The sequence below is a fragment of the Equus quagga genome, chromosome 10 (assembly GCF_021613505.1).
Source record: "Equus quagga isolate Etosha38 chromosome 10, UCLA_HA_Equagga_1.0, whole genome shotgun sequence".
Taxonomy (NCBI): domain Eukaryota; kingdom Metazoa; phylum Chordata; class Mammalia; order Perissodactyla; family Equidae; genus Equus; species Equus quagga.
In genome coordinates, this window is record NC_060276.1 from 37,190,130 (window position 1) to 37,217,797 (window position 27,668).

Genomic DNA, 27,668 nt, shown 5'->3' on the forward strand with positions numbered 1-27,668 from the left:
TATCACCCTCCTCACCCTGTCTCGGTGACTACATCATCCCCCCTCACTCCTGGCCACGTGACTGAATTTGCGGTTTTGCAGAGCCACTAATATCCTCTTTATCCCCTTTGTCCTTCTGTGTTTCTGGGGTCTTCGCATAGGCTGTCCAGGTGAGAAAACGGCACACAAGCTCACAGACTGACACCCCCACCAGCTTTGCCACTTAGGGAATTATCTGACTATACACTATAACCTGGCAAGGCCGGGGGTCCCTGAACTCATGCTGTGGGGTTGGCCTCCATTGAATTTCCTTCCCTTGTTATGGAGTCCCCTTCATGGCCTCCCATTAGAATCCTGGGGCTTGCAGCTACTTGATGCTTTTCAATCCATAGAAAGCCAAGTCAGCCATTCATTTAGGTCCTTGGGGGCCCAAATACCTCTGTCGTCACTGATTTAATCCTTTGGTTTTTTAATTTTCTTGCTTTGTACCTGAACATTCCACTTTGGCAGCAGCTCAGGAGGTTAATCCCATTGACCAACTTAAAGCATGGTGAAAGAAGTCTCAGAATACCTAGGAGACCAAATGGGCCTTGGGGATTTCTACAGTACTTGGCACTAGGGGGTCTTTCAACCTTAACGCCAAGGAACTGGCTGACTTAACTGCTTGCATGAGGGATTAAAAGGGCAGCCCTGTATCCATGGCTCCCTGTGAGGCTGAAACAATGGCTCCCCTTTAACCTCTACTTCACCGATTGGCTCAGGAAACAGCCATTGTGGTGTGATTCAGACTGGAAGTACCAGGAAACCAGAGTCTAGTTGCCACCCTGGCTTCCCAGAGCTCCATTCAGAGGCTAAAGTGTGAATCACATTCATAAAGGAGGAATAATTTATAATCATAAAGGATTTGCTCACCCTGCCAGCTACTGTGCCATGCTGGAAGTAATAGCCATTGGTGTGGCGCTCTGGGTGGTAGGTGCTAATACTTCAGCCAACTAAGAACTCTGCCTGTTAGCAGCCTGCATAGGCCATTGTTAAGGGGCCATTTACAAAACCCAACAAGCCAACCAACCAGAAGCCATGGGAATGGGCAATGGCCCAGATCTGGACAGAGCTTCACTTGACAGCTGTCCTGTGTTCTCTCCTGTGCTGATTCAGGACATCCTGGAAAGAAAGGTCCAAGGGGCGAGACAGGTCCCCCTGCATCAGCTGGAAAGAGAGGTCTCCCTGGGCTGAAAGGCTTTCCTGGAGCTCCAGGGCTAATTGGCTTCCTGGGGAACTCAGGCTTGCCAGGGGTCACTGGGTTGCCAGGCCTGCCAGGTCTGAAGGGTAAGTGAAGCAATCAGGAAGACACCAGTGGGTGCCAAAAACAAGCATCCGTGCTGCCCAGCTTGCCCCCTCCTCCCTGCCTAGGAAAGGGGAACAAGGAGGGAGGTGGGCAGGGCTTTTTGTGGCAAGATAATTGGACAAGGCTAGTGCTAAATGAAGACCCCCACCCAAGGTAAGTCACCCTCACTGCCTGCTGGGTGGAACACTGGGCATGGCCAATAAAGCCCAGGACAGTAACAGCCACACTGGGTTTGCTCATTTGCATGACCCCTACCACAGAGTCTGATAGCTCTCATTTTCTGTGATTGTCCTGCTGGACACCAGAGACTGAACGGGAGGCATCTCCATTTTATACAGGAGAGAGTGACTAGTCCAAGGTCATGCAACTGGTTAGCAACAGTGCCAGGCTAGAGTTCATCTTCCTTACTCCTAGCCCTGGTCTTTTTTCTTTTTCTTGCCACACAAGGGCTCTAACTTGGTGAATCATAAGAGAAGTACCCACCTCTTCTTTCCTTTCTGTTGCTTAGTGCCATGTCCATGTTCAGGAAAGTAGTATAATGTGTAGTGACTAATAGCTTGGGCTTTGGAGTTAGAGAAACCTGGGTTTGAATCCCTTCTCTGCAGCTCCCTAGTTGTGTGACTTTGGGTGAGTTATTTGACCTCTCTGAGCTTCCATTTCCTTGTATGTAAAACAGGGATAACAATAAAAGCTCTTGTTTCTCAACAGGTGGGAAAGGGTCTGTTGGACTGATAGGTTTTCCAGGGATGCCAGGTCTCCCTGGTATTCCTGGTGCAAGTGGATTAAAGGGAGTTCCTGGGTCACCAGGAAGAGTGGGACCATCTGGACGGACTGGTAGCCCTGGTGAGAAAGGTGAGCTGGGAACTGAATTCTGGAATTGCCATCCATGCTTCCCAGGAGACATTTTGTTTGTCAACTTTGTCATTCGTGTGGCTTGTACCAACCCTGTGTTAGATAATAAGATTTAGGGCTCCTAAATGAAGTCCTTTTAAACCAAAAGACCTCATCACTTCTGAGTTAGCACTGCATGTCAGAGGCCTTGTCGTACCTCCCTAGATGCTCAGCGAAGGAGGGTTTTGAGTAGGGTCTAAAGTTGCTAGTGGACTTTGGGCTTGTCAAAGGAGAGACCGTGTACATAAATGCAAAGTTGGAGAAACGGGGGCAGGGAAGAAGCTGGAAGGGGCTGGAAAGGGGGCTTGGGGGTGGTGCCAGAAGAGCTGATATGACAGGTCTGTGCATGCCTGACCCTGTGTCTAAGCTCCCTCTTATACTGGTCTCATGATCTCCATCCCCGCAGGAGACAGAGGCGACCCAGGGCCCGTTGGACTACCCAGTCCAAGACTTCCAATGCTGAACCTCCAATTCAAAGGAGACAAAGGCTCTCGGGGCTCAGCTGGATCCAACGGATTTCCTGGGCCCAGAGGTGCTGGGGCAGGGAATGGGCAGGAGAAATGCCCAAGAAAGGTTCTATGACCAAACTTTACTTCTTTCCTGAGAATAGGCCCTGCATGCAGTCCAAGGCCCCCAGAGCGGCAGTGTGGGTGGCAGCAGGAAATCCAAGGAGGCTGCCTTCCCTGGGCCTGAGTGGTGCCTGGACTTTGAGACTGTCAGCTTGCATTGCCATGATGGAACTGAGTTTTTGAACCACAGGCTGTTGCAGCCCTAGAGGGGCCTGGCAGATGGTGGAGCATGGGCACTGAGCAGCTTTTCCAGTGCTAGAGCTCGGGTGGCCTTGAGTCGTGCCCCATAAGGCTGAAGGCACCTCCCCCCACCACCTCCACACTAACTGTCGCCAAGCCTGCACTTTGCCTGCCTGTGACCCAGGGCACCTGCACCCTGAGGAGCAGATTTTCTCTTGCCCAGAGTCTTTTTTCAAGCTGTTTGCTTCTTTCCCAGGTGACAAAGGAGTAGCTGGCCGTCCTGGGCCACCAGGCTTACCTGGACCTCCTGGCTTCCCCAGCACCATCAAGGGACTTATTGGGAGACCAGGCCTCCCTGGTCCCACAGGACTACGGGGCTTACCTGGCCTGAAGGGGTCCCCTGGAATCACAGGTTTCCCAGGCATACCCGGAGAAAGTGTAAGTGTGCCCAGATCTTTGTCTCTCCACCAGGAAAGGGCCTCCATAGCAGGGGAGACATGTCCCTATTGCCCACCGTTTTTATCCCAGCCCACTTCCCAGCCCATTCCTCTAGCTGACGCCAGACAAAGCTCTCTCCTTTTGTCTGACGAGTCCTCTGACCCTTTCCTGAATGTCCCCTCCTCTGGACTTTTGTTCATGCTCCCTCCACTACATAGCAGAGCCTTTTCCTCTGCAGTTGCCTAACACCTGCCCATCCTTCAGGCCACAGCCCAGAAGCCTGATCCTCCAGGAGTCCCTGAGCTCCCACCATGCTAGCACTCTACAATTCTCACTGCTTATATTGATCCTAGTTGCTCCTGTGTGGGTCTGATTTCTTGAATGAGATTGTTAGGACTTGAGAACAAGAACTGCCTTACATGCTCTTTTGTCTGCACCCCACTGCCAGCACCCCGCATTGAGTTTGGCACATCATAAGGATTCGGTATAGACTTCTCAATGTTTTGATTTCAGAAAGGTCTTTGTTGCCTCCACAAGAGGCAACAACTGGCCAAGAATCAAATCCAGCTTTTCTGGGTTCTTGAAAGGCAGGGTAGTAGAGTAGACTTAGCAATGAGACAGACCTGGGTTTGAGTCTCAGCTCCATTACCCATTGGCTCGGTGATTTTGTGTGTATTGTTTAATTTGCCTGGGCCTCACTTTTCTCATCTATAAAAAATGGAAATAATATTCAAGCCTCCTTCAGACAGTAGTGAGGCTTAAGTGAGATGATATATGTAAAGCACCCAGCATTGGATCTGGCATATGGCAGGCTCTGAAGAAATACTAGCAATAATAGTAGTACAACTGAAGGGACTAAGTGAACTGGATCACAGAACACCTCTGCTCCCTGCAGGCAAAGTCCCTGTCTCTTAAAAGGGTCAGTTTACCTGGTGCAGAGAACACACACACACACACATACACATCCTGGAAGCAATTTCAAGAGAAATAATTCTCAACTGCATGGTCCTGACTACTCACACACTAGGAGGAATGGAATCAAAGTGGGAAGGTGTTCAGAGAGGAGTCCCAGCAAGAGCAAAGGCTCAGAATTAGTAGGTATGGTAATGTGCGGATAAAGCCAGACGAATGCAGGGGTGTTCTGGGTAATTGCCCAGAAAGCATAGTGACCCAGCCCAGAACCCAGGCTCCCACCCAAGGCACTAGGTAGCATATGTCTTTACTGGGTACATCTTAAAATGAATCAAAACCATACCAGATAGCAGGGGAAGAACCATACTGATGACAGCTGACATGCTCACTTCCCAGACTCACAGTGTTGGACATTAGCCAATGAAGGCAAGTTTTCCTGTGAAAATGGTAACATTAGCCCAAATTCAGACTCCAGTACCTGCACACATACAGCCTGCTGCCTGGTGGCAGAAAGTCTTCGTGTTCCTTGTGGAACCTGTGGTAGGGGGCTAGGCCCACATGGTGAAGCAACACTTTTTCTTGTACAAAATGGCTCCAGAGCTTTGGCTTGGGTGCAGGTAGCAAATTCTCTGCAAAGCACACCAAGTGCCTGGCCTGACTGTCACATTCTGTATTTTCTAAGAGACTTCCTAAAAAAGCCACACCTTGATTTCCCAAGATTTCAATTTTGATAGGCGTTGAGAAGTTATGAATGACAAGACCAGGATTAATCTGCAGATAGAATGTCTCCCTAAAACTCTAAGTATACATTTCCACCTTTGCTCATCACCCTCCCCTGTGCAGGATTTCCGTCCCCGCCCCCCAGTTCACCCCTGCCACAGAGTACACAGTAGACATCCCTCAGACAGTGGCTCACGGAAGGGAAGGGGGCTGAGAGGGTGGGAGGCCCTGAGCGCTGGGCAGAAATAATGATACCCATATTGCTGTGAAGGGTTCACAGGGTCTCAATGGAGCGCCCGGGCTCCCAGGAGCATCTGGTCTACCAGGTTCAAAAGGTAAGGAGCATTTTCTCTTTTAAATGTGTTTTTTCAGAGCAAGGTGGATTTCTAGCAGGCCCAGGGCTCTCGTGGGGGAAGATTCTGTGGATATGGGAAAGTGAATTGATTTACATTTTCCTTTTGGCAAAACTCCCTTTGTCGTCTTTCTTCCTCAAAGACATGTGACAAACAATGGTTTGACCCACCTGCTTTCTAGACTCAGCAGCAGAGGAGAATCTCGGCTCTAGACAGTCTCTCCCCCTGCTGAACCCAGTCCACTGAGCAGGAAAATTTCCCATCCTTGCTGTCATCATTCTTTCATTCTGGTGATGTTTGAGAGCTCCTCCTATCATCTCCTCTGCCCATAATGAGCCAGTGATGTGTTTCCCAATGGAAATATGCTGCATGTAGCAGCACTTCGTGCCAGTAGCCTGGTAGCATCCCAGCTCTTTGTTGGTGATTGGTCCCCTTTTATCCAACAGGTAATCTTGTCAAGGAACTCTTCTGGCTATATTAAATCTGAAAAGATTTTGCCTTCAAAAGATCTCTTTGTACAAAATGAGCTATAGCTTCTCCTGACCACTTGAACAATTTTTTTATATCCCCAGGAGATCACGGCCAGACACTCGGAATTTCCGGTACCCCAGGACCCAAGGGACAACCTGGGGAGACTGGTTTTGAAGGTAAGGCTGCTGTACTTTCGTCTCATATGTCTCACAGACTCCCCAAAACTGAGGATTGGAAGGAATTTTGGAGACCAACCTCAAATTATGCAACTTCTATCCAGTGCAGAAAAATTCCTGCCTGACATGTATCCACTCACAGGCAGCCCATAGTTTCCTCAAGCAAATCAGCCTACTCTTCCTTCAAGACTCGTAGACTTAAGTCGAAGGCCTTTGGAATAATGGTGTCCACTCCCTTAGTTTATAGTTATCTAAACTGCTTCTCAAACATTTCTACCCATTGTTTCTACTTCTGGGGGCACTCAGAACAAGTTTACCTATTTTTCAATTGGGCAGCACCTTTCAAATGTGAAGACAGCTGCCATGATCCTTTTCAGAATTTCTTCACTGGATCTATCCCCCTTTGCAGTTCAAGTGGCTTTACCTTCCTGCTCACCCTCTCCCGTGGAGGAACACATTGCCCAAAATGTGGTCTAATCACAGCATTTTTCTTGATTTTCTTTATAGGTGTGAAAGGAAAAGCTGGACTAGTGGGTGATGTGGGCTTCCCAGGAAACAAAGGTGAAGATGGGAAAGTTGGTCTTTCTGGAGATGTTGGCCTTCCTGGCTCCCCAGGTACCATGCTACATGACAACTTTAGTCTGAAAAAGTTAGGATTAGCCTCAAGTCATGCCCCATTCTGAACTTCTGCCTTGGTTTCACTTTTAGGACTCCCCGGGATTGCAGGCATGAGAGGAAATCCAGGGCTTCCGGGTACTCCAGGCCATCCAGGGGCAACTGGGCCCCTGGGACCTCCTGGCCTAGTAGGAATCAAAGGTATGTGTATTTGGAAGAAGGCAGTGGGGAAAAGGGTCCTTCCCTCAAACAAGGATTACAACTACTTTACATTAGGGGACACTGGCTGGGGTTAAGCCATATTCAGGGGAGTCATTGACTGGGCCATGTGAGAGATAATGGGAAAGAAGGATGAAGAGGAAGAAAGGAGGGAAGCATGAATGGGTAGAGGAGAACTTGGTCCGTGGAAAGAATAGCAAGGAAGGTTGTTGCCCTGGCGTATGTAGCCATTCCTTGACTTAGAGATTGGGCAGTGAGTCTCTGAGAGCTGGCAACTCAAGGTCTTGGCATTGCCACTCAGAGTACTTGAAGATACCTAATTATCTACCACCCTGCTCTTCAAGCTGTATTAGTCTCTAATAAGCATCAGGAAAACCTAGAGTGGAGGGTGGAGGTTAGAGGTGATCCAGTCTCCCTTAGGGCATTAAATAATGCCTCAAGAAAGGCCATGGTCTTTAAAAGGAGGACTTTGCAATGCCCTTGGGGCATTTTCCTGACCTTTCATGATTCAGAGTTGCTGGAGCCATTTCTGATATTCTCTCCCCTCAGGTTTCCCTGGACTTCCTGGTTTACATGGACTGAATGGGCTTCCAGGAACAAAGGGGACCCATGGAACTCCAGGTTAGGAAGACCCTCAAGGGCAAGGAGAAGAGCAACAGCCCTTCCAGAAGCCTGGCAGGAGCTGGCCATGAGTTCTCGACTATGATGTATCTCATATCCTTGGACTCATAGATCTCCTTGCTATCCCCCAATTTGGGGTGCCTTGATGTGCGGAGTAAGGAGGATAAGATTTGTCCTTCTATTCGAATGAGTTCTCCTTCCTGTTATTTCAGTATTCAGCCTCTGGTGTCTGTCAGGCAGGCCTCCAGCAAGTGAGCTAGGCACGAAGGCGTCACCCCCACTCAGTTCTGTCCTGCTCTCTTTGCATCTCCTCCTAGGACCTAGTATAACTGGTGTGCCTGGGCCAGCTGGCCTGCCTGGTCCCAAAGGGGAAAAAGGTCCTCCAGGAATCAGCATGGGAGCCCCAGGGAAGCCAGGCATGAAAGGACAAAAAGGTGACCGAGGTAAGTGAACCCAAGTCATGCCTTGTAGAAGCTGAGTAAGGCGGGGCTGGGGAGCCAGGGTTGGAGTTCCTCAGGCCCATGCAGCTCACAGGGTTGAGCTGTGCATGTCTTCACATCTCTAGGAATCTCAGAACTCAGTGGAACAGACTGCTAAGAAAGAGAGGGTAGGCCATGCCTAGGGTTTTTCTGGGAATGGTTATCAGGGAACAGTTCAACGAGTCCCCTCTAGTCTCCAGATTCCCTCCTGCTCTCCCCTATTAACCTCAGGGCCTCTCTTGCACACTTGCCCAGAGCCTGAGTATAATGATCCTGAGGGACAGGGCTTGTCCTCATAGCAAGAGATTTGCCAGAAGTTCCTTAGTGTCCAGTGTGGATGGCACTCCCAGGGCCCTGGGAAGACAGTGTGGCTGCTAGAAGGAGCCCAAGACTAGGGATAAATGTCTCCCTAGAACAGGCACACAGCAAGCACTCAATTAGGACTTGTTGCATTTACTGGAAAACAGGTTTCACCCTAATCTCAGCCCCAGACTCATGTTATTGTCTGAAGTCCCTTTCTGAGCCTCCCTTTCCCCACCTGTGAAATAGCAATAATGAATGCTTATTCATTAACTCTCCTTAGGAGTGTTCTGAAGACTCACATATACCCTACTCAATGTAAAAACAGGAAATGAATGCAGCCTTGCATCACAGCTGAGTATATGCTCTGAAGTCAGACCACTCGATTCAAATTACAGCCCTACCCCTCCCTCACTAGCTATATGACCTTGAACAAAGAAGTTACTTGCCCCTCAATCCCAAATGAACCCTTTCGTTTTCCTTGTCTGTAAAATGGGCATAATAAGAGACTCTCCCTCATAGGTTGGGTGAGGAACCAATGAGGAGTGAGGTAATGTATATAAAAGCACTTAGCACAGCACCAGGCACATAGTAGGTGCTCAAGCATTGTTGGCCATTGTATCATTACATGTTACTGGGGAAGTCAGATTTGCAAAATGTTCTGTTCTTCATAGTTCTGGGGCCTGAGGTTCCACCACATTTTGTTTATGTGCATGTTTGTACAATGGGTGTAGGTTTTTCAGGAACTCGATTCAGACATTAATTCATTTCCTGCTGCATTTTGTAGTGGTGCAACTGCTGTCTCTGTGTTTGCTTTCCTTGGGTCTGGATCAACTTGTTCTTTTCTGAAAGCCATCAACTCCTCCAGAGTGAGGGCTCAAACGGGGTCTGAGGCTGCAGGGAGATTGTGTGGCTTCTTTCACAGGAGCTAGAGAAGAGGGGACCCAGAGAGAAGCACAGGGGCGTTGCCTTTTCTGTTGTCATATCTTGACTATGAAAGCTTAGTCATTAAACTATGCATTTCCTTTAGCCATCTGAGGTAGCAAAATCACAATTACAAATACAGTAAACAGCACATGTCAAGATGGATACATTTCAGGAATATAATGTTTGGCAAAAAAAAAGCAAGTCGCAGAGGAATACATTTGGTATGATTCCATTGATAAACATTTATAAATAAGCAAAAACAGCCAGTATATTGTTTGGGGATACAAATACGCGCGGTCAAACTGTGATTGAAAAGGAGTCCTGAACACAAAATTCAGGAGTGCCTGCCTCCTGTCAAGGGGGAGAAGGTGGTGGGATCTGTGAAGGGTATGCAAAGAAATTCAAAGGTAACACTATCTTCTTTTCCTTACATTGGGCAGTTGGAACACAGATGTTCATTGTAGCTGGATTTTTTTTACATACGACTTATAAATATTCTTCTGCTCTTCTCACTATCTAATTAAAACAATTTGTTTTAAAAGAATACGGTAAATACCCTATCCCTCTGTGGGCACACATCTCTCATTTGATCATAGAAATCAGTGTGAGATGAGGATTTACCCCTAAGAAGACTTCCTAGAGCCGTCTCTGTCCCTGCAGTACTTTGATCTAAATAACTTTAAATGACACCCCTCATTTTCATATTTGCTCTAAATATTTAGAGGCTGCATTTGTATATGTCATGTTGTTTTAAGGCTCTGACACGGAAATGAGTCAGAAAAATATGCCGTCTTGCATTTTCATGTGCTCATTTAAAGCGTCTTATTCTTAAAGAAATACGTGAGCTTTGTTTTTTTTGCTATTTGAGGTCAAGTACCTTTATTTCAGGTTTCATGATATATTCGTGTAATTATAAAATCAAGAAACAGGTAGAAAGAGGAGGCAGCTCCAAAATCTGCCATGGGAACTTTTTATAATCTGTGTGCTGCCCACACTCTACTATATGTGGTGTCTTGTTTATTGGTTTTGTGTAATTTCAGCATATATATATATGTGTGTGTGTGTGTGTGTGTGTATGTATGTATATATAAAGCTATATTTTCAGGAAAAATATATAATGTCTTTCTTTTCAGATTTTTATCTTTGTGATAAAGAAAAATACTTCCAAGGTTCATCAAGACATAATTGACAATACTAAAAGTAGAACTGCATGGCTTTGCAACTAGTTTTTATTTTTTATTTTATTTTTATTTTTTATTTTTTAATTTTGTTTCCTTTCCAGACCTATAATAATTGGAGACTTTTTTAAAATTTATTTTTTTCCTTCTCTACATTCCCTCAGCATTCGATTAATTAATGAGCTGTTAAAAACACCTGAATTGACCAATCTACCACCTTTCTTTACAAGTTTTCATGGATTCACCCTTTCTTAACTAAATATGAGGAATTTGACATTAATATTTTCAGCTTTTCTTGTCAGAAAAATAAAATTCAATATTGATATTTTTGCATTTTCTTGTCACAAACAAAAAATAAGAATCTCAACCACCAGGACAATTTATCAACAAGTTTGAATCTATTCCTCTTCATTTGAATATATTCCAGAATATTCCACAATAATAAATACATTTCTTCCGTGCTACAAGTATAGTATGGACTCTACATTTGTATACCTGGCTTTGATGTGTTTTCCCATCAAGATTACCATCTATGTATTCAACATGTGCATATTCAATAAATCTTTTGTATTAAGTTGAGATTTTTGATTTTGAACATATTATAATAGAAATCGTTCCACAAACAGAAAACACGTACAGCAGTATTAAAATTTGAGCAAACGAGTATTCTGTATCTACTCTAATAAATAAGCTTTTCTCTTTGGCCAAAAGAGGGAAGGGATTTAATACAGACAAATTTGTTCTATAGGCAATTAAGCAAGCATTCAACTAATATCATGAATTGCCTATAAAAGTGTTTGACAGTTTGCCTAGAAGACACAGAAGTTAGTCCCAGAAGACACCAGGAGGCACAGCACCCTTGCTGCCTCCGTTCTGATGGAGCAAGTGTCTGTTCTGACTGGTTGGGGCCTGCGCCCACCTTGGTCTGTAACCTTCTCTGAGCAGCATCAGACATAACTGGCTACCTTAATGAAATGTTCTGCGACAGGGAGAGTAGGTTTAAAAACACTTTGGCAAACTTCAATTCCAGGTGCACGGTCACGCCCTCTTTTCTTCCTGATTTGAGGGAAATCTGTCTAAAAGACTTCCATTACCAGTGAGGTCAAGGAGCTAGAACTTTCTGAAGCTCTATCCCAATTAAATGCAACGCCTGCTAGGAGAGAGGAGTCTCTGAGCCCCTGTCAGCTACCTTCATCTGCTGGCTGTGAAGGCAGAATGAAGGGAGAAGAGTTCTCTGCTGGTGTTCGCTGGTCTGGATCCTACCTCACCACTTCCATTTTCTCTGAGAGAGCCTGGCCCTCTTCAGGGCACACAAGACCCATGCAGCCCCTTTTATCTATTCTTTGCAGGTTTCCCAGGTCTCCAGGGCTCTGCTGGTCTCCCTGGGGCCCCAGGCCTCTCCTTGCCCTCAGTCATAGCAGGACAGCCTGGCGACCCTGGGCGACCAGGCCTAGATGGAGAACGAGGTAAAGACAGGAAGCCCCAGAGAGGGCTGGCTGTCGCCTTTTGTCCAGAGTTTGGGAGTTTGGGGAGGTCATGTGTGCAGTCCAGCCCCATCCCTATTGCTGGACACACATGAGCCTGCTCGGCCTCACGTCCTTCCCCTAGCAGGGACACAGGGGACTGGAACAGGCTGCATTTTGCTAAAAGGGTTTGGGAAGGTCTGGCACTGGGACCCCGCAGATGGCAAGGGAACATTCTCTGCCCTGGGAATGGGTTTTGCTTCCTATCAGTCCCGAGGCCTTCAGCAGCGGCCACTTCCTGCTCACCTGCCCTCATCCCTATTCTGATCTCATCCCTAGGCCGACCAGGCCCCCAGGGGCCCCGAGGTCCCCCTGGGCCATCCTCTGATCAAGGCGACCCGGGAGACCCTGGCTTCCCTGGAATTCCGGGCCCTCAAGGGCCCAAGGGAGACCAAGGAATTCCAGGTTTCTCTGGCCTCCCTGGAGAGCTAGGACTGAAAGGTATGGCTGCTTGGCTGGCTGTTGGGCCCTTTCCACTCCACAGTCAGAGATGGCCCCTTCCTGCAGCCCTGTGAAGAGAGGCCAGCTGATAATGCTCTTCCCATCCTCACCTCTGCCTAGTCTCAACTCCCCCACCACCAGAACCACCACGCCAGGCATTGACTTGCTTTCCTTTGGACTTTGCCAGGCATGAGAGGTGAGCCTGGCTTCATGGGGACTCCAGGCAAGGTTGGGCCACCTGGAGACCCAGGATTTCCCGGGATGAAGGGGAAGACAGGGCCAAGAGGTGAGTTGAGAGCATGTGCTGAGCTGATCTTGAGCTCAAGGGAGGGGTCTGAGGGCAACATCCTTCAGGAGTCACTGCTCACCGCCAAGAAAGCCTGGATGCCAGAAGCAGCTGGATCAAGTTACTCCAGAGAGCTGGTTTCTCCGCTTTGGGGATACCTCTGCCTCCGTCAGCTCCCAAGACTGAAGGACACTGCTGCTTTGCCACCATGGATCCTGACACTGACCACCCCTCTCTGCATTATTTCCACAGGAGTGGGCATTGGGTTTGCACTCAGATCACCACTCACCCATTTGCTCAGTCCAGAAATGAAGAACGATCCTTTACATCCTTTACCACCACCCCCCTCAGTCACACACATCCAATCCATTAGCAAGCCCTGAGGGTTTTACCTCCTTAATGCCTTGCATCCACTCACCTCTGATCACCTCCACTGCTACCACCCAGGTCTGAGCCACCAACATTTCTCACATGAATCACTGCAGTGACCTGCTAACTGGTCTCCCTGCGTCCATTGTGCACCTCTTCCAACAGTCATTTCTCCACACAGGGGTCAGAGAGATCTTATAAAAACATAAATCATCCACTCACTTTCCATGGCATAAGAATAAACCATGGCCACAAAGCCCTATGTGATGCCTCCCTCTTCATCCTCATCACCAGCCCTTCCCCTTTGCTACTCACTGTGCTCTTGCCACACTAGCCTCTTTCAGTTATCCAAAAACACCACACCTGGCTGGCCACAGGGCCTTTGCACATGCTAGTTCTACTTCCTGGAATACTCTTGCTCTCCTGGCTCCTTCTAATGCTTTAATGGTCTCAGCTTAAATGTCACTGCTTTTAAGAGGCCACTTATTAATCTCTCATAAGCAGGTTCTCTACCCCATAGCCCCCTCCTCTCTCTCCCACTGTCACTCCACTGTTCATTTCCTTCATAGCACTTCTCACAATCTTCAGTAAGATTAATGGTATTTGTCAGGTTGTACATTTTTCATCTTTATCACCAGACCATAATCTCCATAAAGGTCTGTCTTATTCACTGCTCTGTCCCATGATCTGCCAGGGCCTGGCATGTAGTAGGCACTCGAGAAAGACTTGTTCAATGGATTAGCAAGCAAATTGGCTCATTTGGCTTCTATTAGACAGCTGGCCAGGGTCAGGGTCCCAGGCTGTGATGCCACCTGAACCTCTGGGGTTAAATGCATCCCTTTGGCCTCTTTGGCACTGTGTTTTGACCAGTGAGGGAGTAAACCAACCACCCCACCTCTAAACAAAGGCTCAGCCCACCATATTTGCAACAAACATATCCTGACTTGGCTACCACATACCAGGTCTTGTGCTGAGCCTGAGCCTGAGCCTGAGCCTGAGGAGACAAGATGCATATAACCCAGTCCCTGCCCTCAAGGACTATCACTATACCCCTTAAGGAGATAGATGGCTAAAAAGGACATTGTGTAAAGTATTGTGAGAGCCATCCTGGCAGTATCCAGTGGGGACTGTGGGGACAAACAAGGGCAGAAAGCTGGTGACTGTGAGGCGAAAAGAAGGCTTCTGGGGACTCAGTCTGGCCACGTCCTCTGCCTACGCCTGACATTTCCATTTCCCCCACCAACAGGCCTTTCCGGCCCCCGAGGTGCTCCTGGACAAACACCAATTGCAGAAGCCATCCAGGTTCCTCCCGGGCCCATGGGTCTACCGGGCATTGATGGCATCCCTGGCCTCACAGGGGACCCTGGGCTTCAAGGCCCTGTAGGTCTACAAGGTGAGGAGGGTGCCAGAAATAGGGGACTTCTCAGAGAGCTGAGATAGCCTCGACTGAGAGGCTGAAGCAACTGGCTGGGAACCCGAGCTCCAAGGGGGCACCTTCATCAAGCATTTCCTCTGCTCCTTCACAGAGCTCCCAAACTTCTTGCCAGGAGGATGGGCCAGCAGTTGTACTTGGCTTTAGAGAATGTGTGGGCAGAGCATAGCAGCTACTGCAGACAGCTTGTCCCTCACTAATCTTCTGCTGAGAGAAAGAGGGAGTGTGGTGGAGGATAAAGAGCAATGGAGAAAGCCCAGGGCTGGGGGACAGGAAACCCCACTTCTAGTCCCAGCTTTGCCCCAACTGGAGTAAGCTAGCAGTCTGTCCAGGGCTCGGTGTCCGCATTGCTGACACGGGACGCCAGCAGTGGCCCTGCATACTGGGAGGATGAGAGGAAGGGAGGAGGAAATGGTGTGAAGGGGCTCAGAAGGGTTACGTTCAGACGGCAGTCCCAGGGCCGAGATGCAGGGACCTGACCTAAGGACTAGCCCAGGGGGCTCAGCCCTGAGCTCAGCGTGCACTCCAAGATGATGGCAGTGCGCCCTCTCCTGGTGAGTCCTGGGCATGACATGCAATTCTTGTTTGTCCAGGGAGGGCTCCTCCAGATGCTCCCCATTGAGAACTCCGCTGTGGGCCTTCTCTCTCTGCAGGCTCTAAAGGTTTACCTGGAATCCCTGGCAAAGATGGCCCCAGCGGACTCCCCGGCCCTCCTGGGGCTCTTGGTGACCCTGGTCTCCCTGGACTGCAAGGCCCTCCAGGATTTGAAGGTCTGGTGATGTTGGCACTAGAGGGCAGAGGGCTTCTATGAGGGTTTAAGGCTTGGGGGTGGGTCAAAATCTCAAATCTGAGAATTGGGAAACCTGGTGGTAAAACTTGACACTACCAGAAGGCTGGAAAACTGGGCTCTAATCCATTCACTCCCACCCTGTTCTGAGCCTGTGAAGGATTAGAGCCCTACGTTCCGGAAGGCAAAGGACTGTTCCAAATCCTTTTCTGGGTTCTCTTTCAGCTCTGAAGAGCTATGACTGTACACGGTAGTGTAGCCCCCTGCCCTGCACCTCCCCTTTTCTACCCAGGGATTCTGATGTGGCTAGGAGGGGGGTGGTTCAAGGATTAAGAAAATTTGAGATAAGGTATGGCTGTTATACTTACCTCCCCTTTTATATGAGAGGTGGCAAATCAGTTGTCCTGAGTAGAGAACAGTTCTGAGGCTCAGTGGGGAAGTGGTGTGATGGATTAGCCACAGCTGCCATGGGCAGGAGAGGAGGGTGTGATTTTGCCCTGCTAATCCCAACTCTGCTTTTGCTGCCTCTGATTTGGCAGGTACTTAGTTATCTCCTATGAGAGCCTGCAAGGCCAGCCCGAGAAGTAGCTCCCTGCACTCCTTCATCCCCTCGCAGAGAAGCCAAGGCCAGGTGGCTGTGGGAGGGAAGCTGGATAGCGTGCTTTTTAAAGTGAGGACTCTGCAGCCCAAGACATCTGAGTTGGTATTCTAGCTCCACCACTCCCTAGCTGTGGGACCTCTGAGCGTCAGTTTCCTCATCTACAAATTGGGGTGGTAAGGTTGTCATGAGGATCGAGTGAGCTAACACGTGTACATAATGTGCCCTGCTTAACGCTTGGCACAAAGAGTAGCTGCTATTATTATTGGCTGAACCTGGCTCACCCCTTTTCTGCTCTGTCCCTCTTAGGAGCTCCAGGGAAGCAGGGCCCCTTCGGGAGGGCTGGAATGCCTGGGCAGAGCGTGAGAGTGGGCTACACCTTGGTGAAGCACAGCCAGTCGGAACAGGTGCCCCTGTGCCCCATCGGGATGAGCCAGCTGTGGGTGGGTTACAGCTTGCTGTTCGTGGAGGGGCAGGAGAAAGCCCACAACCAGGACCTGGGTAGGTACCGGCTCTGACAGCCAGCCCTGGCCATCCGTCCCCACAAGGACCAAGAGCTACCCTTCTCACTCCTCCCAGCCCTTGGCGGGCCTACTTTTGGATAGTGGGTTAGGAGCACCAGTTCTGGAGTCAGGAAGATCTGGGTTCAAACCCTGGCTCTAGCACTTACTGTGTACCCTGGACAAGTTATTCAACCTCTCTAAGCTGCTGCTTGCTCCTTAATGGAACAAGGCTAATTCTAGTACCTATCCCATAGGGTGACATAAGGATCATATGAATTACCCAATGTAAAATGCTTAGAACAACAGTTGGCACATATTAAGCATCCATTAAACGTTAGCAATTAGTAGTGGTAGTAATAATATGTCCTGCAGGGCAACAATGATTACCCAAGAATTAATTGTATTGTCTACAGGTGTGCTGACTCTGAGCCACAGATTCACTCTATTAAATGCTGATTTTACAAAGCAGATTAATAAGGGAATTATTATTCAGTTTATAAAAAGATTTTCATTATCAAACTTCCCTGGTGTATTGAAAATAGGATTTGATCAGCAGACTTCAGTGTATGTACGGTGTTCCAGGATTGTAAGGAGAGGTGTCCCTGGCTCTGCTACAAGCAGTTGGATGTAAACCCCAACCACCATCTATTCCAGTCCTAGCAGCCCTGGGAAACATCCCAGCCTTGGCCCTGTCCACCATCTCTCCTTCCAGGGTTTGCTGGCTCCTGTCTTCCCCGCTTTAGCACCATGCCCTTCATCTACTGCAACATCAATGAAGTGTGCCACTATGCTGGACGCAACGATAAATCCTACTGGCTCTCCACCACCGCCCCCATCCCCATGATGCCTGTCGGCCAGACCCAGATTCCCCAGTACATCAGCCGCTGCTCTGTGTGTGAGGCTCCCTCACAAGCCATTGCTGTGCACAGTCAGGACATCACCATCCCACGGTGCCCCCTGGGTTGGCGCAGCCTCTGGATCGGGTACTCCTTCCTCATGGTAAGGCCCTGCACTTCCCCCTCCCCCGGGGTAGAGGGAGAGGGCAGGGAACTCTGGGAGGGTCCCTTGGGTTGGTTCCCAGGCTCAAGCGGCACAGAGTAGAAACCATGGAGTTTGAAAGGAAGGAAAATTCTTGGACTGGGCTTGGCTGAAGACCAGAGAGCCCAGTTCTGCATGAATGACAGGGAGTTATGGGTCTGAGTAGAAAGGAGCAGTTTGTACCCCATGGTTCAGGGGTGAGAACATCTAGGAATCACTGGCAAAAGCCCTGGCATGTCTCTGCCTGCTTCAGTTATACCACAAGCAAAGGAAGGAGGAAACACCCGATTTGGGTGGACAGTGAGGGAGAGGCTGTCCCCACTCAGGGCCAGGACACACTCTTACTAGTCAGGCTGGGCATGGCACTCCCCTCTCTTCTGCATACCCTCCTAGGCCCCTCTAGCTGCTGCCATCTCTTCCCAAAAGGTTCAGATGAGGCATGCTGTGTTTCTGTGTCCTTGCTGGGATTTTTGGAGCTTCTCCATTTCGGTGGGAAAGCAATGGCCAGTCAGGCTGTGTGCCTTGCTAAGAAAGAGCTGAGAACATCCGTAAGTCCAGGGAGGCATCAAGTCCCTCCCATGATATTCCATGAATATCTGGGGACATTAAATGAGTGAAAGGTGAGGTTTAGGGCCCGGATAACTCCCAGGGAAAACCAGTGTGGCACCCATTGAAGTATCCTGCCTCGCCAGAGCTTCTTTGCCAAATTGCCAGGGGCAAGATGGTGAGACGGTGTCTTTGAAGAATTACCAAAGTTACAAGCTTCCTGACATTAGTGTACCTAGCTGGAGTGAGGTACTTCCTTGTTTTGCTCTTTGTGAATTAGACAGTTTATCCCAATGTAATATAGAATCACCTCTCCTATCATTCTGTCCTGTCTACCACCCAGACCAGGAAATAAGGAGAAAAGGTCCCTGAGCTTCCACAATGAACAGAACGAAAGCTATGCATGAAATCTCATGTGCTTTGCTCATGGGAGCACTCTTAAGCCCTTATTCAAAATCTCTTTATTTTACTTTACACATAACTCTAACATACCAGAATATATTTTCCTGAAAGGAAGAAAAGTTGGGAATTTGGATTGCCTAGTAAGGCATCTTGAAGCAATGGGGCATGCCTACTAAAAAGGAGAAAATGATTGAAAGACAGCTCAAGAACTCTACAAGCTGCGCCCCTTAGTATGGGGACCCTGCACAATCGCCCAACACAAAAACCAATGTTCACAACGACAAGCCTGGGTCATCTGCAAAGTGTAAGATACAGAGTGTCTGCCATTTAGTGAGATGGGGAAATGTGTCATTTGTTCTAGAAAGTTTCCTATCTGAGGATCAAAATGAGGAAAACTTTGAGGCTTCATTTATCAGGAAAGCTCACTTATATGGAGACTCACTCTCCCGAAGTTCTGCAAAGAAGGGCATCCCTGCGCGTCCAACCTGGGCATTTGTCCCATTGGCCATTTGCTGGCCTGGGTGTGTATGAGGCCTCTCTCCACCTCCTGTGGTCCAGAGAATAACCCAGTGAGGTGCAGGGAGAGGGGCTGGGGAGTGGAGACACGGGAGCGGCTGTCTGCGGGTACTGTGACTAGAGATGATAGGTTCATGAGCGGCACCAACGGGGAAATCCTGAAATCGTGTGCCGAGGGAGCCCTCTGAAGCAAGGGCCAGGACATTAGGCCCAATTTGAGTCCCACTTGTACTCTGCAGGTGATAAACATGATATGTTGCCCTAAATGGTGTGGTACAGATTGAAAATATAAGTTCTAATGAAGGTAACTTCAGAGTAAGATCTACTAATAGCTTTGTTGGAGGAGCGGGCCCGTGGTTAACCACTTTGTGGAGTACTGCGTGCTCTTCTCCCTTCTTGGAGCCCACCACCAAGGGCTCGGAGCAGAAAGAGGGCTCTGGGAACAACTGCACTCTGAAACCTATTGAATTTTCCTTAATCCAGCCTTTCTTAGACTTATTTATCTGTGGAGATTTGGGGCGGGGGGGCCATCTAACACATCTCAGAAGTCAGTGGGACAGCAGCAGTCTGGGAAGCACTGGCTGAGATGTAGCCGCTGCCCATGCGCAGGGGCTTAGGAGGGCACTAGGGAGCCTGGAGGGGGTGCTCCTGGCCCTGAGGCTACTACAAGGGAGAATGAGCAGCCCGGGTCCTAAAATAGAGCTTTTGCTATGCTGGCTAGACGCTGGGGCTGAACCAAGGGAGCAGAGCTTAGGAGGGGCGCACACGTTCCCCCTGGAGCAGCAGAGCACCCATCATCTCCCATGGTGGCCCTGGCGGGCGCAGCTCACACAACAACCCTGTCTGTTTCAGCACACTGCCGCTGGCGCCGAGGGCGGAGGCCAGTCCCTGGTCTCACCTGGCTCCTGCCTAGAGGATTTTCGGGCCACTCCTTTCATCGAGTGCAGTGGTGCCCGAGGCACCTGCCACTACTTTGCCAACAAGTACAGTTTCTGGCTGACAACAGTGGAGGAGAGGCAGCAGTTTAGGGAGGAGCCTGTATCCGAAACGCTAAAAGCCGGGCAGCTCCACACCCGGGTCAGCCGCTGCCAGGTGTGTATGAAAAGCCTGTAGGGTGGCACCTGCCACTCTGCCCCTTGCCCTCCCCTCCCTCGCACAACCGTCACCTCACAAAGCCGAACGGTCTGAAGAAGGAAGGCCTAAGCCCTTTTTCCCATCTGCCAAATTGAACATTGGAGTCTCATTGGGGCTGGACTACTGGACACTGGTCACCCCAACCCTCAGGCCCAATGGGTGAGCCCACCCTGCTGAGATCTGTTGTCTCATTTCAGTCAACCTGGTGCTACTATTTGATTTGGATGTTTGCATGACTATTCATGGCTACCTCAGAAAGACCTGCTGGGCCACCACATTCTTAGACCACTAGTTTTCCTGTTTTGATCAGCAAGCTCTTCATAATAGCGGATAAGTCATTTCTTTATGTCTGGAGGTCACCACACATTATTTGGCTTATACCAGAACCCAGTGTTTCCACATTAAAAAAAACATCTCTGGCTAAACATTCTTAGATAGCTCAAGCCTGCAGAGGGCAAGCTGTCACTCTTCAAGGGGTGCACTGTGTCTGGACAGGCAGCAGAGCCACAGTAAGGTGCCAGCCAGTAGTCAGGGGTGAGCTTTGACTCCTTCAAGAGTGAGCACAACTGGGCCCCCTATTGCTTAGGAAGGTTGAAAGCCAGCAGCTGAGAGGGCTCATTAACTTCATAGGGTCCTAGACAAATCACTCTCTCCTTGCTGGCTCCCTCCTCAGCCAGAGGCAGGCTACTTGCCCTGGTCCAGAGTAGAACAGAGGATGCACCAAATGTGGCCAGGCCCACAAAGGGAAATGAGAACTGTAGCCCTTTCTCCCAGGCCGGGGGTAGAGGGGTGGATGGATAAGGAGGTGTGAATTTTGCTTTTGACTCCAGGAACAAAAAGGTAAATCCCTTGTCCCAATTTCTCAGAAGTCCCTGTTTATTCCAAACACCATCCAGATGTGTGTGATGTGGCAAATGGAAGCCGCAGTGTGTTGGTTCCTTTGCGTTTTGAGGCTGTTAGACTTTCCACTAAAATATCCATCCAATTGCTCTTTCGCAGGTAGCCTGTTAAACTATTTTAATACATTTGTTTAAACCTCATAAAAATCTAGCACACACCTCTCTTTAGCAGTTAGCAGACCTAAAGCAAGCTTGAGTTGACTTTAAAATGTATTGTATTCTATTTGGGGGGGATTTGTTTTAACCATTTCCTTTAATTATCGATTTCCCAGAACACTTAGCTTTGTTGACATGAGGCAATTCCTTCCAAGTGATTCTGTTTCCTTAAATATTATGTAAACTGTGCCAACACAGAAAAAGCATAATCAGTATAATCTGAATTATTGTTACCTTCACCTCCTTATCTGAGTAATAAGCATGGTGTCAGCTTTGTACATCGCAAATAAAAGAAATTAAATATGAACGTTTGACTTTTTTGACATTCTTTGATGAAAACTTTTCTAAAGTCCATCTCACTACAATTCCTGAGTCCCCCCTCAGAGCCGTGGGGGTTCCTGCGACTGCAAGTTGAGCTTTGTACCAAAACACTGAGGCAGGAAAAAGTACAATTAAAAGGGCAGAAAGAGTCCTTTAAAATATAAAATATAAAAATCTTTATACCAAAACACTCAGGCAGGAAAAAATACAATTAAAAGGGCAGAAAGAGGCAACACATCCAAAACCTTTTTCAAGATAAGTCTACAACTGCTTTTAGCTTGTCACACGTTAGAGTTCAAAAAGGGCATTTGCATACTTCTGGAGCCTCAGGATCATTTATAGATAAACCAAAAGTAGAGAAATGTTAAAGTCATTAAAATCAAATCTAAGACATATATGCATATATTTGTATATGCATAAAGTATACCCTCTGGAAGGATAAACAAGAAATTCATAACATTGGGAGCGTTCAGGGAAAGGAACTGGCCTGTGGGAGGGAGAGACATTTCACTGAATACCATTTTGCACCTTTTGAATTTTGAACCACTAGAATATATTACCTGCTGGAAAAAAAAGAAAAAATGGAATCTAAGGAAACAAGTATTCTAACATTCCTAAATATATGACAAACAACCACCTTGGTTTAGTGCCCATCAACTGATGATTGGATAAAGAAGATATGGTATATATATATATATATATATACAATGGAATACTACTCAGCCATAAAAAGCGATAAACTTGTCCCATTCACAACAACATGGATGGACCTTGAGGGCATTATGTTAAGTGAAATAAGCCAGATAGAGAAAGACAAATTCTGTATGACTCCACTCATAGGTGGAAGTTAAAGACAAAGAGAACTGATTGGTGTTTACCAGGGGAGGGGGGGGGGGGGGGGGATGGCACAAAGGGTGAAGTGGTGCACCTACAACATGACTAACAATAACGTACAATTGAAATTTCACAAGGTTGTAAACTATCATAATCTTAATAAAAAGTTAAAAAAAAAAACACCTTGGTTTGGTGCTAGTTCTCAAACCACTGTTGCTGGCCTTCCTCGGGACTCAGTTGAGGATGGAGGTGAAATGCATACAGGTTAAGAAGGCAAAAAGAAGAAACTTGGAAGACATTGCTGGGACCTGAGGTGCATCCACATGGGAGAGTGGTCAGCAAAGCCAATTTGATGAATATGTACTCTAAAATTGAGTATGGTGCTAGTCCTGAAATGGTTTGGAATTGTATCCGATGCACAGATTAAATGTCACCACATGAATAATTCTAATTATGGCTGTCAACCAAAATGGAGGCTAATTCAAACACAATTTTTAATTTCCCAAACAAAAATCAACAGTTTAAGCCAGTGACTGGCAATCTACAGCCTGAGGGCCAAATCCAGCCCTCCGCCTGTTTGTGTAAATAAAGTTTTATTGGATTACAGCCAGGCTCATTTGTGTGCATACAGCCTAGGGCTACTTTTGCACTTGAAGAGCAGAGCTGAGTAGCTGTGACAGAGGCTGTGTGGTCTGCAAAGCCTAAAATATTTACTTACTATCTGGCCCTTTACAGCAAATGTTTGCTGACCTCTGATTTAAATGATCATGACTTGATTTAAGGACAGGGTGACACCTGACGAAAGTATCGGTAAGGATGGGAACAGTGACCGATCAAATAGTAAGGTTCCTCCAAATAGGAAGGAGATCAACACACGCACATTTGACATAATTTCTTTGACAAACTTTTTGATAGAAATTATAATTATTTAAAATACATACATATTCAAATAACTGAACAAGAACTTTTTCTCCCTGATGCAATCACTTTATTATTAGAGCAAGAGAACAGATCGCGTCTTAGTATTTAGCCCCAAAGAGGTCACACCTGAAAGGGTGAAGAAGCACAGGGTGACCATCTCTCATCTGCTGGTGCTTGAAGCAAAGTGGGAGTCGCTGTCTGTCTTCCAGATGTCCACCTCCTCATTTCAGTAGCTGCAGACTCGCTGGCCATGTAAGATAAGCTGGGAAGCAAGGGACGACACATAATCTTTCTGCTCCTAGAATGATTGTTCTAGTTCTTTCTGGGGAAGGGTTGTTGGTTGGTTGTTTGTTCTGAGAAATGGTGATTGGCTCAGTCATGATTGCTATCAAGTTTGTGTGCTGTTGGCATATCAGGCACTTGCTGACTAGAAAAGTTTTATGTGACGAGTTCATGTTCTTCTGGCGCCAGGTGGAAGACAGACCTCCAAGTTGAGTTCCCACTATTCTATACGCTCAGAATCTCGAAATCTTCCTCCAGGTCAAACTCCTCTAGTTGTTCAGTAGAGTCAATGAATTCTATCAGAATACAGAAATGAGAAAGAAGAACAGCTTGACACGTAGGTTGAAGGGGTCAATAATACATTACTCAGTAGTTAAGACTGTGTATCTTTTCATTGCTTTGCTAAAGAAAAGCTTATGTGGAGGAGACTTACAGATAGGACCACTGCCAAGTATTAGAAATTCTCTATAAAGAATCAAAATAACTGGATTAGTTACATAGTCCTATTCACAGTGCTGAGGATGAAGCTCTGTTAAGACCGCTGAGGCATCTTTTGAATCACCCATCATCTCTGATTTGTTACTCTGAACCAGACGATGAAAAAAATCCTAGTCCTTTTGATTTTATGTGGAACCTTTGCACTGAGCTCATTTTCTGCTGCTCTTTGAAATGGGTAAATATCAGTGCATCAGAGGATTACAATAATCAGAAGCACCATTCCTTCATTAATTCAGCTGAGTAGAAATTTTATATTCCAGAGAAAGCATGAGCCACAATTGCTTCTGTCTCATAAAAAACTGCTATGCATGGGTCTGCTGTCCGGAGAGCCAGTGAACAACAGCTTACCTGCCCCAGTGGTTGTCACTTCTGGCTTAGCTGGAGGAATAAAGGGAGGCCAGTGCGATGGATGTTTCTGAACTAATTCAAACATCCTTAAATTTTCCTTTAGAATTTCCTGAGGAGACATAAAAATAGTTATAAACACTGCAGAGTCACTACATTTCTGTCCAATTGGAAGTCTATGACCCCAAACCCTAAGAGGGTAGCCTGGTTGCTGAAAGGTGAAAGTAAAGACCTGGCAAATACATCCATCCTCTACTTGGCCCATCTGAAGACCTAGCCCTCTTCAATTCTAGATACTGTTGGCCAGGAAGGAAGGACACTGGAGGGAGTATCTTATGGAAGGCCAGTACTCACTGCCCATACGCCATCATGAGGTTCAAGTCATATACCAGTTGCATGGGGCCAGCTCTATTTACGAGTGAGATGTTCCTGAAGTGTTGGCTCCAAAGAAATGTTGGTTAATCAAATTAAATCTGCCCCAAGAGAATATTGGTACATAATGGCATGGTTTCAGTTTTAGTCCCACACTTATAGTATATGTCCTAATCTCAATGACATAGTCTTATCAGAAAATTTTCATTCTAACTTTAAATGTGATATAAATACAGTTTTGCTACATTCTGAAAGGTAAGCATTGCCTTTGGAAAATAATTCTCCATTATGTCTCAGCTAATTTTTAACTGGGGTTTCAGGTTCGGCTAGGGACATTAGTGTTAATTATCTGTTCACTTGTGAAAAAAAAATCTTCCCTCCTTACATTTACAAGAGGCTCTGGGCTCCCATTTCTCCAATCTCTTTGTTTTGCAGATAGGAGAAAACATCCTGTCTCCTGCCACCCCATCCAGGGCTCTTGAAACGACTCCCTATGACCTCCCTTCACTCTCTCAATAAGCGTTTATCAGTGTCTCCCACATATTTGGCATGTGTTAGAAGCTGAGGACAAGGCAGGCAGATACAAAGATTGTAAGCCAGCAAAACAATAACTACCCTTTTACATAAAATACCAAGAACAAAGAATAACTCGCTTTAGTATTTACACACATTTCTGCAAATTGTGTTTTCTATAAGTGGCAGCATGCCTATATTTTATATACATAAGACAGTTAATAGAAAGACAAGCCCTCTAAACCATAACAGAATACATTACATAAACTGTAAATGGACCACTATACTAATAGAAAAGTAGTTTAGTTTCTCAATCATCTCAGTGTTACGTGCAGAGTAAGAAAGAATTTATGCTGAGCTATATGAAATTAGCATTTTTAAGTTAACAGTGTAATATTAGTTGAGTATTTCATATGACTTGTAGCTTAATGAGATGAAACAGTAAGTAAATGAAAATATTGCTCACTTGACAAACAAAGCATATTCCAAACAAAAGTTTTTCTTTCATTCTCCCAAAGTTATGCACAATTCCCCATATCTGAGTTTCTTTCTCTTGCAATGAAGTCCTATCAGGCTAGGTTTATTTTACCATGAAAAACAATCTTGAAAAGGAGTCATATTGAATAATTTTCATTTTTTAAGACTAAGAAAAACATACATCTTTACCTTCTGAACGAGGCTACACCAGCTATCAAAGTCTTTTTCTTCTTTGCAGAAAAATCCCTTGGGGGAAAGCAAAAGAACACAACTTAGCACTGGTCAGGGGCACCGAGGCAGGCCCGCTGTATTGCAAGATGGCCCAGAGTTAGGACGTGGGCCACTCTCTTGGGATGTGTCTTTGGCAATAAGAAGGAAGACTGCCTGGGCTTCTCACCCTCCTAGCTCACTACCTCCCCTGGACACACACATCTACTCATTTTCTCTCTTGTTCTCTCCCTGTCCCCTTTTTCTCTATCCCTGTCCCTCCCTGTCCTTCTCCCCTTATACTGTGAGACAGAGTAACTTGAAGACCAATCTCCAAGTTGTGGGGTTAATTCCATTACATTCAGTGCACAAATATACATATCTACAAAGAATAGTCCATTAAACCAGCAAACAAAAGTCAAATAGTACTCCTAGCTGGAGGCAATACTTAATAAGGTGGCTTTGACCTTAAGGAATTTCTATTAGAATAAAGAGAACCATGAGCCATTTCCCTCCTCCTCAGAGCCATCCTACAGCAGTGAAAGAATGGTTCAAAACAAGAGGAGGACTCTGTCAGCTCTTGGTCACTGGTGCTCTGACAATCAGGTTAAACTGGAAGAGAGGATGCAGACAGGCCTCAGAAGCACTGGCTACTTCACAGGCAGCTGCCCCTTCAATGTGTTGAGACAGCAGTCATACTTCCAAGGGGGAAACCCTGCAACTTCCTGGATTGTGTGTTCAGAGAAATGGGCACTGTCCACCCAGGAGGTCTTGCCCCCTTACTCCTCCCTAGCTAAGTCCCACCTTATTCCCTGTGCCTATGTGGCAATGATTAGAGGGCAAGAAAGAAAAGGGGGAAAGATGGTAACACTAACAATTACTAACATTTATAGAATGCTTACAAGGTGCCAGGCACTGTGCTAGGCGCCTTACGCACAGTACACCTCACACAACTCTACAAGGAAGGAACCTTTGCTTTGCTCATTTTAGGGATGAGGAGACTGAAGCTCAGAATAGTTAAGGGACCGCTCCCACCAAGTCCATGGCCAGTAAGTGGCTGGGCCTGGATTCCAACTAAAGCAGTTTGGCTTCAGGGTCCATTCATTCCCCACTACACTATCCTACCGCTCATGGGGGTGGTAAGTGAATATACTCTTGCCACTCTACCTAGCAACCTGGATAACTCCCAGGGAACCAATCTGTAACAGGGTGGCATATCTCTCGGCCCACCCAACCTTCAGATACCCACCAATGCTACAGAAGGATCCAAGTTCAGAATGTTCATTCGCTGCGGGGATTGCAGACAATGGAAAGTCTGGTCATCAACTGTTCCGTTCTCTTCAGTGTCAACAAAAGTCTGGGTTGTGTGAGGGTCCAGGAAAATGAGCTCATCACCTGTTTTGAACGAGACATGCATAAGCTTTGAAAAACTACTGGCCCAGGACCCGCTGCTGTCCTTGAGGGGAGGCGCTCTGGTTTTCCTAACCCCTTCCTTGGTGACTATGAGAATGAGATGACAGAAAGCCTGAAGTAGGGTGAGCATGCTTGAAGGAAGCCACCCGCACCGAAATCCAATCATTCAATGAGAAGACTTGCCCTAGCATTTACACCTCCTCAAAGCCCAACTCCAAAAATGGAAAGTGACAGGTTGGGGAAAAGGCGGGAATGAGAGACCACAGATGACATGGCAGGCTCTGTGAGCAGCAGTAGCAAAGAGGTGGCAGGTAGAATCACCAAGTCTTGAGTCCAGATGCCACTAGGGAGCTTCCTGCCTCTTTCAACATTGGCAAGCATCTCGCTCCAGACCATTGGTTCTTAGACCTATGGTCAGAGAGCACATTTGGTAAGGAAAAAGGCCTTGGCCTCTGGAAGAAATGGGAATGCTGACTCTGCTA

At 47.1% G+C, this 27,668-nt stretch overlaps 2 protein-coding genes across 4 annotated transcripts in view; one reads left to right on the plus strand and one right to left on the minus strand.

Moving 5' to 3' along the window:
• The window catches only part of COL4A6 (collagen type IV alpha 6 chain), a 257,943-nt gene extending 236,633 nt beyond the window's left edge, over positions 1-21,310 (plus strand). Inside the window, exons 14-31 of the mRNA XM_046672845.1 lie at positions 1,104-1,305; positions 2,033-2,176; positions 2,622-2,747; positions 3,221-3,402; positions 5,306-5,369; positions 5,960-6,034; positions 6,542-6,649; positions 6,743-6,850; positions 7,418-7,489; positions 7,807-7,932; positions 11,723-11,839; positions 12,176-12,337; positions 12,525-12,623; positions 14,239-14,385; positions 15,078-15,194; positions 16,119-16,310; positions 17,025-17,311; positions 19,667-21,310. Of these exons, the coding sequence (XP_046528801.1) occupies positions 1,104-1,305; positions 2,033-2,176; positions 2,622-2,747; positions 3,221-3,402; positions 5,306-5,369; positions 5,960-6,034; positions 6,542-6,649; positions 6,743-6,850; positions 7,418-7,489; positions 7,807-7,932; positions 11,723-11,839; positions 12,176-12,337; positions 12,525-12,623; positions 14,239-14,385; positions 15,078-15,194; positions 16,119-16,310; positions 17,025-17,311; positions 19,667-19,927 (2,589 nt within the window). The 3' untranslated portion in view covers positions 19,928-21,310. The remainder of the gene's footprint in view (positions 1-1,103; positions 1,306-2,032; positions 2,177-2,621; positions 2,748-3,220; positions 3,403-5,305; positions 5,370-5,959; positions 6,035-6,541; positions 6,650-6,742; positions 6,851-7,417; positions 7,490-7,806; positions 7,933-11,722; positions 11,840-12,175; positions 12,338-12,524; positions 12,624-14,238; positions 14,386-15,077; positions 15,195-16,118; positions 16,311-17,024; positions 17,312-19,666) is intronic.
• A 958-nt stretch (positions 21,311-22,268) lies between these two features.
• The window catches only part of ATG4A (autophagy related 4A cysteine peptidase), a 54,195-nt gene continuing 48,795 nt past the window's right edge, over positions 22,269-27,668 (minus strand). For 2 of the 3 annotated variants that reach the window (XM_046673819.1, XM_046673818.1), the window contains exons 10-13: positions 27,023-27,168; positions 25,756-25,812; positions 24,208-24,316; positions 22,271-23,657 (exon numbers count right to left, since the gene is read on the minus strand). In XM_046673819.1, the coding sequence (XP_046529775.1) occupies positions 23,587-23,657; positions 24,208-24,316; positions 25,756-25,812; positions 27,023-27,168 (383 nt within the window). In that variant the 3' untranslated portion in view covers positions 22,271-23,586. Of the gene's footprint in view, positions 23,658-24,207; positions 24,317-25,755; positions 25,813-27,022; positions 27,169-27,668 lie in introns of all 3 variants that reach the window. The other variant, XM_046673821.1, reaches the window with a different exon arrangement.